General features: G+C 53.4%; 2 protein-coding genes across 2 annotated transcripts in view; one reads left to right on the top strand and one right to left on the bottom strand.

The window, feature by feature from the left end:
- The window catches only part of LOC107325872 (zinc finger protein 628-like), a 7123-nt gene extending 6366 nt beyond the window's left edge, over positions 1–757 (bottom strand). Inside the window, 1 exon segment of the mRNA XM_015887093.2 lies at positions 567–757. The gene's annotated coding sequence lies outside the window, so the exon portion shown is untranslated.
- A 2715-nt stretch (positions 758–3472) lies between these two features.
- LIG1 (DNA ligase 1) lies at positions 3473–10457 on the top strand. Its single transcript, XM_015887159.2, has 16 exons — positions 3473–3660; positions 3943–4029; positions 4608–4664; positions 5687–5859; positions 6203–6369; positions 6444–6520; positions 7075–7166; positions 7243–7342; positions 7916–8001; positions 8080–8195; positions 8271–8366; positions 8483–8593; positions 8673–8744; positions 9474–9618; positions 9691–9773; positions 10236–10457. Exons 1-16 carry the CDS (start codon positions 3488–3490, stop codon positions 10440–10442), a joined length of 1842 nt encoding a protein of 613 aa, XP_015742645.1. The 5' UTR covers positions 3473–3487; the 3' UTR covers positions 10443–10457.
- Positions 10458–11458: the final 1001 nt, after the last annotated feature.

The raw sequence follows: 11458 nt of genomic DNA on the forward strand, positions 1-11458 counted from the left end.
ACCCTCCCTACCCCATAGACCCTCTATAAGGAGGCGTGGCCTATAGGGGGCGTGGCCACCATAGCCACCCCATAGACCCCCATAACCCCCTATATATCCCCCATAGACCCCCATATCCCCTCATAGACCCCCATATCCACCCCATATCCCCCCATATAACCTCATATACCCCCATATAACCCCCATATCCCCCCATTACACCCCATATCCCCCCCAGAACCCCCCATATCCCCCCCATATCCCCTCAATGCCCCCATATCCCCCCATATCCCCCCATATCCCCCCATATCCCCTCATAGACCTCCATATCCACCCCATATCCCCCCATAGACTCCCCATAACCCTCCACCTACCCCATAGACCCTCTATAAGGGGGCGTGGCCTATAAGGGGGTGTGGCCTATGTGGGCGTGGCTTATAGGGGCGTGGCCTATAAAGGGGCGTGGCCTATAGGGGCCGTGTCCACCTCATACCCCCCCCCCTTCCCGTCCGGCCTCTCGCCCTATAACACCCCGCCCCCTCCGGTTCAGGCCCAGCTCCCCCCCTTAGCCCCGAACCGCCGCTCACCTGGCACAGGTTGAGCCTCCACCTCCACCACCCGGTTCCCGACCCGGTTCGGTCCCTCCTTGTGGTTCCGACACCCGCCCCCGTTGGCGGCGAACACGGCAATGGCCCCACCGAGCTCCCGTCCTCGACCCCGCCCCCCTTCACGTAACGCCATTGGGCGAGGCCCCCGCTCCGCAAAGCACCCTGGGAAATGGAGTCCGCTCCGCCGCCATCTTGAAGCCGGTAGGAAGCGACGCCATCTTTCTTTCTTCCTGACGTCATCACCACGCGACGCCCCCGCCATCACCAGCTTCCGAACTACATCTCCCATCACCCCCCCCCCGCCCCCTCACTTCCGGCCGCCGGTAGTGACGTCACACGCTCGGAATTTTTCCCCGCGAAAACGGCGGAGCGGATGCAACGGCCGGAAATCACGGTGAGCAAAACCCCGGGACCCCCACCCCCACACATTAACCGCTCCCGCCCAACACAGCTCACCCCAATAATTCCCCACCGCCCCCATATATGTCCCCCCCCCACCCTAATATGTTGTCCCCTTACCCCCCCCTATTATGTCCCGTCCCCCCATCACCCTATAATGTCCCCCCACCTCCCTATACGTCTCCCTCCTTTATATGTCCCCCCATTCCATATGACTACCCCCTTCCCTATATGTCCCCACATATATGGTCCCCCAATATGTCCCGTCCCCCCATATGTCGTCCCCCTCTCCCTAGTTATGTCTCCCCCCTATAATATCCCTCTCCCCCCATATGTCCCCCCCATAATATCCCCCCCATTATGTCCCCACATCTCCCTATATGTTTTCCTCCCCCATATGTTCCCCCCCCCATATGACCCTCCCCTCCATATGTTCCCCCTACATATATCCCCCCCCTTTCTCCCTACATGTTCACCCTCCTCCCCTATATGTTTCCCCCCTCCCATATGTCCCCACCCCATCTGCCCCATCCCTCCCTCCCTCTCTCCCTATAAGTCCCCCCATAAGTTCCCACCGCCGCCTCTCCTATTACGGTCCCCCCTCCCATATATGTCCCACCCGATGTCCCCCCCACCCTCTCCTAATAATGTCCCCCCTATAGTATCCCTCCCCCTCCATATGTCCCACATCTTCCTAATATGTTTGTCTCCCCCCTATTGTCCCCCCACATATAACCCCCTCTCCTATATAGTCCCCCCCTCCCATATGTCCACCCCCCTCTCCCTATACGTCTCCCCCCGATAATGTCCCCCCCTCTCCCTATATAAGTTCCCCTCCCCTCCATATATGTCCCCACAGCCCATATCCCCTCCCCTCTCTCACCTATTATGCCTCCCCCCCCTATATCATCCCACCCCACCCCCCCTCCCTCATAAGACACCCCTCTTCCTTTTCTTCCCCCACAGATCCTTTCTTCTCCCCCCCAGGGCTACAAATTAGCCGCCGGCCAGTGAGTGGGAATGGGATGGGAGGGATGGGAATGGGGTGGGATTGGGAATGGAGGTGAGAAATGGGATGGGATGGGATGGAATGGGATGGAGGTGAGGATAGAGGTGAGAATGGAGTTGGGAATTGGGAAAATGAATGGGAGATGGGATGAAATGGGGATGGGAATGAAAATGGATGGTGGGATGGGAGGGATGGGATGAAATTGGGATGAAATGGGAATGACGGGTGTGATGTGGGATGGGAATGGGATGAAGATGGGGATGAATGGGAATGTAATGGGATGGGATGGGATAGGAATGGAATGGGATGGGATGGGGATGGAAATGGAAATGGGATGATGGAATGGGGGTGGGGAATGGGGGTTGGAAGTTTTTATTTGAGGGGGGGGGGGGCGGGATCAATTATGCCCCATCTTCCCCCCATTATCTCCCCCCCATCCCTCACTGGCACCGACGATTTCGCAGCAACCTTCTTCTCCTCGCAGATCCCATACACAGATAGGTAGAACAAAGCTTTCCCCCAAAGAGCCCCCCCAGGAATGAGGAATCTTCAATGGAAGCAGGTGAGAATTCCCCCCATTTGCCTTCCCAGTTCCCCCAGTACCTGTCACACCAGTATTATCCAGTCCCCCCCCGCTCCATCCCCAGTCTGGCCCCATTGATCTCCCAGTCCATCCATAGCCCCATTCTATCACCCCAGTGTATCCCTATACCCCCTATACTCCCTATACCCCCCTTACCCCCCATACCCCCTATAACCCGCTATATTCCCATACTCCCTATTTCCCTTTGCTCCCTATCTTTCCCTATGCTCCCTATGCTCCCTATCCTCCCTATACCCCCTATACCCCTATACCTTCTCCCATACCCCCTATACATACCCCCTATACCCTATATAACTCCCTATACTTCCTATACTCACTATACTTCCTTCCCATACTCCCTATATTCCCTAAATGCCTCCCCTATAAATTCCTTTACTACCCCCTATTATCTCCCATACACCCAACCCCTACATCCCCCATACCGCCCTATTTTCCCCTATTCCCCTATACCCCCCATACCCCCAAATATCCCCCATAACCCCCCATACTCCCTATACCCCCATTCTCCCCATACCCCTATACCCCCGATACCTCCCAATACCCGTATAGGTCCCATACTTTCACTATACTCCCATAATTCCCCATATTCCCTATATTCCCTATGCTGCCTATACTCCCTACACTCCCTATACCCTTAATATCTCCTATACCCCCTATACCCTCCATACCCCTCATACCCCCTATACCTCCTATACCTATATACTCCCCATACCCCCCAAGCTCCAGATATTCCCTATACCCCCTATACCCCTATCCCCCCATACCCCTCTGATACTCCCCCCTTTTTCCCCCAATGCCCGTACCCGTACCCCCTATATCCCGTATTCCCCCTTATCCCCCCTATACTCCCCATACTCCCTATATCCCTATAATCCCAGTCCTATACTGATGGTCCCTGTCCCCCCTACATCCCCTCGTGCTCCCTCCTCACATCAGCCAGGGGACAGTGATGGGGACAGTAATGGGGACGTTGCCCCCCCCGCATCCAAGCGCTGCCGTCAGTCACCTGCTGACCAGGACAAGGGACCTCCCCCACCCCATAAAGCTCCAGCCCCCAACAGGTGGGTGATGTTGTGGTGTGACACAGGGTTCCCATGTACCATATACTGCCATATACCCCCCATTATTGCCCCTACAGCCATATACCCCCCCATTATTGCCCCTACAGCCATATACCCCCCCATTATTTGCCCCTACAGCCATATACCCCCCCATTATTTGCCCCTACAGCCATATACCCCCCCATTATTGCCCCTACAGCCATATACCCCCCCATTATTGCCCCTACAGCCATATACCCCCCCATTATTGCCCCATATACCCCCCCATTATTGTCCCTACAGCCATATACCGGTGGAGCCATCCCAGTATGACCCCAGTAAGAGTGGGTACCACCCAGTGCAGGATGCCTGCTGGGGGCATGGGCACAGGTAGGGGCTTTGGGAGGGGATCCTAAATGGGGATGGTGGGGGATATGGGGTGGGTCGGGATGTGGGGTGATGGGAGATATGGGGTTATGGGGGACACTGGGGTGGGACATAGGGTGGTTTGTAACAGGGTGGGACCTGGGGTAGGAAATGAGGCTATTGGGGAACATGGGGGGGAAATGGAAGACGTGGGGTCGTGGTGGGAGTCTTGGGGGGCCATGGGGGGTGATAGGGCCATAGGGTGTGATGTGTGAGGCTGGAAGGCCATTCAAATGGGACTTGGGGTTGATGGGGGGGAACTTGGGGTGGGGTCATTGGGGCATTAAAGGGGGACATTGAGGTGGGATCATTGAGTCATGGGGGGTGATAGGGTCATAGGGTGGGACATGCAGTGATGGGGAATATGGGGTCATGGAAAACATAGGGATATAACGTGGAGCTATTGGATATAGGGGTATATAGGGGTGATGTGGGACAATGGGGTGGTTCTTGGGGAGGGGGATGGAACATGGTGAGGACATTGGGATGGTGATGGGTGATGGGAGGGTTTGAGGGTTGGGGTCACAATCTGTCCCTCTCAGTGTCCCCTACCTGGCGGTGGCTCGTACCTTTGAGCGCATTGAGGAGGCTTCATCCCGGTAAGACCTCACTTTTCTTATATGGGAAGGGACAGACCTATTGGTTCCCAAACCCCAACACTGACCCCATAACCAAAACACCAAAGATTTTGAGGTTTTGGGATAATCCCATTCCCCGCTTTGATCCCAAATCCTGATCTTTTGGGGTTGAGGCAATGACTCCACATCACTCCTACCCCAAACCCCAGTAATATTGACCTGGGAAATACAATCTCATTTCTGCATTACCCCAAATCCCAATGATTTTGGGTTGGTGAACGAACCTCATCACTACCTAACCCCAAAATTGATCCCCCTCACCTCAATTATTTTAGATGGGGAGGATGACCCCATTTCATCTCCATTCCAAACCCCATTACATCTCCATTCCGAACCCTAATAACCCCATTTCATCTCCATTCCGAACCCCAATGACCCCATTTCATCCCCATTCCAAACCCCATTTCATCTCCATTCCGAACCCTAATGACCCTATTTAATCTCCATTCCAACACCCAATAATTATAGGTTGGGGACCTGACACCTTCTCCACTCCCACCCCAAACTACTCGGGATTTATGGAGACAACCCCATTTCATCTTGATTCCAAACCCCAATGACCTCATTTCATCTCCATTCCAAACCCCAATGACCCCATTTCATCTCCATTCCAAACCCCAATGACCCCATTTCATCCCCATTCCAAACCCCAATGACCCCATTTCATCATCCATTTCCAAACCCCACCAATGGACCAACATTTTCATCCCCATTCCAAACCCCAATGACCCCATTTCATCCCCATTCCAAACCCCAATGACCCCATTTCATCCCCATTCCAAACCCCATTTCATCTCCATTCCGAACCTTAGTGACCCTATTTCATCTCCATTCCAACACCCAATCATTATAGGCTGGGGGACCCAACACCTTCTCCACTCCCACCTAAAACTATTCGGGATTTATGGAGCCAACCACCTTTCCCCTCCATCCCCAACCCTTACCCCAAACCCCAATGATCTGAGCCTCCATTCCCCCTCTAGGCTGAAGATCATTGAGATCCTCACCAACTTCCTACGCTCCGTGGTGGCCCTGACCCCATCTGAATTACTCCCTTGCCTTCTTTTGTGCCTCAACCGTCCGGGAGCCGCCCCTGAAGGGTTGGAGCTGGGTGTTGGCGAGACCCTGCTCACCCGTGCCCTTGCTCAGGCCACTGGTAAGATCCATGGGTTGGGCTGCCCCATGGTATTGATGTAGGTGTTGACTGGGATGCCCCATAACATTGATGTAGGTGTTGACTGGGATGCCCCATAACATTGATGTAGGTGTTGACTGGGATGCCCCATAACATTGGTTTAGGTGTTGACTGGGATGCCCTATGGTGCTGATGTAGGTATTGACTGGGATGCCCCATAGCATTGGTGTAGGTGTTGACTGGGATGCCCCATAGTATTGGTGTAGGTATTGACTGGGATGCCCCATAGTATTGATATAGGTATTGACTGGGATGCCCCATGGCGCTAATGTAGGTGTTGACGTTGGCGTTGCCATCCCCACAGGTCGCCAGCTGGCTCAGATCCGCAGTGAAGCACAAGATAAAGGGGATTTGGGGTTGGTGGCCGAAAGCAGCCGCTGCACCCAACGCACGGTGGTGCCGCCAGCCCCATTGAGCGCCAACGGTGTCCTCGGCAAGCTGCGGGAGATGGCCGCCATGTCGGGCAATGCGGTGAGCTTGGGGACCGTGTGGATGGCACTCGTCACCTTTGTGTTGTGCCAATGTGGCTGTGGTTTCTTTTGCAGTCTTCTAACAAGAAGATCGACATCATCAAAGGGCTCTTTGTCGCCTGTCGGCACTCAGAGGCGCGATACCTCGTCCGGTGAGGACAAGAAAAGGGCAATTGTGGTGCTGTGGGATCACCTCATCACCCTGATAGTGACATTGGTGCCCATTTTGTCCCTGATAGTGACATTGGTGCCCATTTTGTCCCTGATATTGACATTGGTGCCCATTGGTGTCCTTGATATTGACATTGGTGTCCATTGGTGTCCCTGATAATGACGTTGGTGCCCATTGGTGTCCCTGATAATGACGTTGGTGCCCATTGGTGTCCCTGATAATGACATTGGTGCCCATTTTGTCCCTGATAGTGACATTGGTGCCCATTGGTGTCCTTGATAATGACATTGGTGCCTATTGGTGTCCCTGATAATGACATTGGTGCCCATTTTGTCCCTGATAGTGACATTGGTGCCCATTGGTGTCTTTGATAGTAAAATTGGTGCCCATTGGTGTCCTTGATAGTGACATTGGTGCCCATTGGTGTCCTTGATAGTGACTTTGGTGCCCATTGGTGTCCCCCTAATGCAGATCTCTCTGACATTGGTGCCCCTTGGTGTCCCTGATAGTGACATTGGTGTCCCCCTAATGCAGATCTCTCAGTGGAAAGCTCCGCATTGGGTTGGCCGAGCAGTCGGTGCTCACCGCGCTGGCACACGCCGTCACTCTCACCCCACCAGGGCAAGGTGAGAAGCTGTGGGGACATTGGGGGACGGTGTGGGGACGTTGGGGTGGTGACAATGGGGCTGTGTCATATGGCAGAGTGGCCGCTGGCTGTGGTGGATGCTGGGCAGAACATGGCACCTGATGCACGCAGAGCTTGGTTGGAGGAGCGGAGCCGGATCCTCAAGCAGACCTTCTGGTGAGGCCTGTCCCCCCCACCCGGGTCTTCTTTATTGGGGTACCTGCTCTTTGGATGGGTTGTAATAATGGGTTGTAATGGGTCGTAACGGGTTGTAACGGGTCATAACGGGTCATAATGGGTTGTAATGGGTCATGATGGGTTGTAATGGGTCGTAATTGTTTGTAATGGGTTATAACTGGTTGTAATGGGTTGTCACGGGTTGTAACGGGTCATAACGGGTTGTAATGGGTCGTAATGGGTTGTAATGGGTCATAACGGGTTGTAATGGGTTGTCACGGGTTGTAATGGGTTGTCACGGGTTGCAATGGGTCGTAATGTGTTGTAATGGGTCATAACGGGTTGTAATGGGTCATAACGGGTTGTAATGGGTCATAACGGGTTGTAATGGGTGGTAACAAGTTGTAACGGGTCATAATGGGTCGTAATGGGTCGTAACGGGTTGTAATGGGTCGTAACGGGTCGTAATGGGTTGTAATGGGTCTAATAACCACCCCATGAGCTCTTTAGAGCCAAGTCATCTCCTATATATATGGGAATAGAGACACTGGGTCTGTCCCCTTGTCCCCACAGTGAACTGCCTGACTATGCTGCCATTGTCCCGGTGCTGCTGGAGCACGGCCTGGAGCAGCTCCCCAAGCATTGTGGCATCACTCCAGGTACCGTGAGGCCTAAGGCAGGTGGTCCCAGCCCCATCCTTTCCCCACGGCCCTCGCTACGTTCCCTTTTATCCCCAGGTGTCCCCTTGAAACCCATGCTGGCCCAACCTGCCCGCTGCGTCCGCGAGCTGCTGAAGCGCTTTGAGGAGGCCGCGTTCACCTGCGAGTACAAATATGACGGAGAACGAACCCAGGTAGAGCTTTGGGGGAGGCGCAGGGTGCCCTTCACCCTTTGTCACCCTCCTGTCACCTCTATGTCCACCCCATAGATCCACGTCTTGGAGAGCGGAGCCGTCTTCATCTACAGCCGCAATCAAGAGAACACAACCGCCAAGTATCCCGACCTCGTCCAGCGCATCCCCAAGGCAAGTTTGGGTCTTTAGGGGGGGGACATGAGGGTACCAAGGGAAATATAGGGCAAACACGGGGCACTTGGGGGGCAGTGGTGGTGCCGTGCTGAGCTCTGCAATTGCCTCCCAAGATGCTGAAGCCTGGTGTGCGCTCGTGCATCCTGGATGCAGAAGCGGTGGCTTGGGACAAGGTGACAAAGCAGCTGCAGCCCTTCCAGGTGCTGATGACGAGGAAGAGGAAGGTGAGAGAAGGTTTGAAGACACGAGGGGCAGCAGATGGATGGGATGGTGATGCCCTGTTTGTGTTTCATGCCTCCGCAGGATGTAGATGCTGCTGACATTAAGGTGCAAGTGTGCGTCTACGCCTTTGATCTGCTGTACCTCAATGGGGAGGTGAGTGCAGATCTGCAGGGGGGGGACCCCACATCCCTAAGGGGATGACACTGTGATCCTTATATCCTCTAATCCCCTAATCCTAATGGGATTAAGGGGATGACACTGTGATCCCTAATGGGATGAAGGGGATGACACTGTGATTCCTAATGGGATTAAGGGGATGACACTGTGACCCCTTATCCCTAATGGGATTAAGGGGATGACACTGTGATCCCCCATCCCTAATGGGATTAAGGGGATGACACTGTGTCCCCTCATCCCTAATGGGATTAAGGAGATGACACTATGATCCCTCATCCCTAATGGGATTAAGGGGATGCCGCTGTGTCCCCTCATCCCTAACGGGATTAAGGGGATGACACTGTGATCCCTAATGGGATTAAGGGGGTGACACTGTGATCCCTAATGGGATTAAGGGGATGACATTGTGATCCCTAATGGGATTAAGGGGATGACACTGTGATCCCTATATCCCTTAATCCTAATGGGATTAAGGGGGTGACCCTGTGACCCCTCATCCATAAGGGGATGACACTGTGGTCTCTATATCCTCTAATACCATAATCCTAATGGGATTAAGGGGATGACACTGTGATCCCTATATGTCCTAATCCACTAATCCTAATGGGATTAAGGGCTGACACTGTGATCCCTCATCCCTAATGGGCTGACACTGTGTCCCCTAATCCTAATGGGATTAAGGGGATGACACTGTTTCCCCCATAGCCGCTGGTGCGGGAGCCCTTGGCCACGCGGCGCCGGTTGCTGCGCCAGTCATTTGAAGAATCCGAGGGCGAATTCCTCTTTGCCACTTCGATGGACACCTCTAATCCCGATGAGATTTCAGAGTTCCTGGACAAAGCCATTAAGGGTGAGTGATGCCACCATAGAAACGCATCCCCTATATCCCCTTTTATTTGGGGTGACCATAAACTGTCCTTAGCTTCCTGCGAGGGTCTCATGGTGAAGACACTGGAGGTGGAAGCCACCTATGAGATTGCTAAGCGGTCCCACAAGTGGTTGAAGGTGAGCGCTGGCGGCCCGTTTCTTGCCTCTCTGTCCCCTTGTGGCTTTCCTTTACGTTCCCAACCCTATTTGGTCCATTTTGGTGCCAATTTGGTCCATTTTGGTGCCAATTTGGTTCATTTTGGTGCCAATTTGGGACCATTTTGCTGCCACTTTGGCGCCATTTTGGTGCCAAATTGGGCCTATTTGCTGTCAATTTGGGACCATTTTTGTGCCAATTTGGCTTTCCTTATGTTCCCAACCCCAATTTGGTCCATTTTGGTGCCAATTTGGTCCATTTTGGTGCCAATTTGGTCCATTTTGGCGACAATTTGGTCCATTTTGCTGCCACTTTGGGGCCTATTTGCTGCCACTTTGGGGCCATTTTGGTGCCAATTTGGGCCTATTTGCTGTCAATTTGGGACCTTTTTTGTGGCAATATGGCTTTCCTTACGTTCCCAACCCCGCTGCCTGTCCCTTCAGCTGAAGAAGGATTACCTGGATGGCCTTGGGGACACGCTGGACCTCGTCGTCATAGGTGCCTACCTGGGCAAGGGCAAACGTGCGGGCATTTATGGGGGATTCCTGCTGGCCTGCTATGATGAGGAGAGTGAGGAATACCAGAGCATCTGCAAGGTGACCACTATGGGGTCCTTATGGGGTCCTATGTGGACATTATGGGGTACTTAGGGGGTCCAATGTGGTCCTTATGGGGTCCAGTGTGGTCCTTATGGGGTTCTATGTGGTACTTATGGGGTCCTATATGTCCTTATAGGGTCTTTATGGGGTCCTATGTGGACATTATGGGGTCCTATGTGGTCATTTTAGGGTTCTATGTGGTCCTTAAGGGGTCCTTATGGGGTCCAATGTGGTCCTTATGGGGTCCTATGTGGACATTATGTGTTCCTATGTGGTCATTATAGGGTCCTATGTGGTCCTTATGGGGTCCTATGTGGTCTTTATGGGGCCCTTATGGGGTCCTATGTGGTCATTTTGGGGTCCTTATGTGGTCCTTATGGGGTCCTTAGGGGGTACTTAGGGGGTCCTATGTGGTCCTTATGGGGTCCTTATGTGGTCCTTATGGGGTCCTTAGGGGGTACTTAGGGGGTCCTATGTGGTCATTATGGGGTCCTTATAGGGTCCTGTGTGGTCCTTAAGGGGTCCTTATGGGGTCTTATGTGGTCCTTATGGGGTCCTATGTGGTCCTTATGTGGTCCTTAGGGGGTCCTATGTGGTCCTTATGGGGTCCTATGTGGACATTATGTGGTCCTATGTGGTCATTATAGGGTCCTATGTGGTCCTTATAGGATCCTATGTGGTCCTTATGGGGTCCTATGTGGTCCTTAAGGGGTCCTTATGGGGTCCTATGTGGTCATTTTGGGGTCCTTATAGGGTCCTGTGTGGTCCTTAAGGGGTCCTTATGGGGTCCTATGTGGTCCTTATGGGGTCCTTATGGGGTCCAATGTGGTCCTTAGGGGGTCCAACGTGGTCCTTAGGGGGTCCTTATGGGGTCCAATGTGGTCTTTATGGGGTCNTTATGGGGTCCTTATGGGGTCCAATGTGGTCCTTAGGGGGTCCAACGTGGTCCTTAGGGGGTCCTTATGGGGTCCAATGTGGTCTTTATGGGGTCCAATGTGGTCCTTAAGGGGTCCTATGTGGTCCTTAAGGGGTCCTTATGTGGTCCAATGTGGTCTTTATGGGGTCCT

Source organism: Coturnix japonica, linkage group LGE64 (assembly GCF_001577835.2).
Source record: "Coturnix japonica isolate 7356 linkage group LGE64, Coturnix japonica 2.1, whole genome shotgun sequence".
Taxonomy (NCBI): Eukaryota; Metazoa; Chordata; class Aves; order Galliformes; family Phasianidae; genus Coturnix; species Coturnix japonica.

What these genes read in the sequence shown, in the direction of transcription:
- LIG1 (XM_015887159.2), top strand. Translation starts at nt 3,488, where the DNA reads ATGGTCCCTGTCCCCCCTACATCCCCTCGTGCTCCCTCCTCACATCAG. An exon ending in AAAGCTCCAGCCCCCAACAG is followed by an intron (nt 3,661 to 3,942) that starts GTGGGTGATGTT and finishes TTGTCCCTACAG; the next exon opens with CCATATACCGGTGGAGCCAT. An exon ending in GGTCCCACAAGTGGTTGAAG is followed by an intron (nt 9,774 to 10,235) that starts GTGAGCGCTGGC and finishes CTGTCCCTTCAG; the next exon opens with CTGAAGAAGGATTACCTGGA.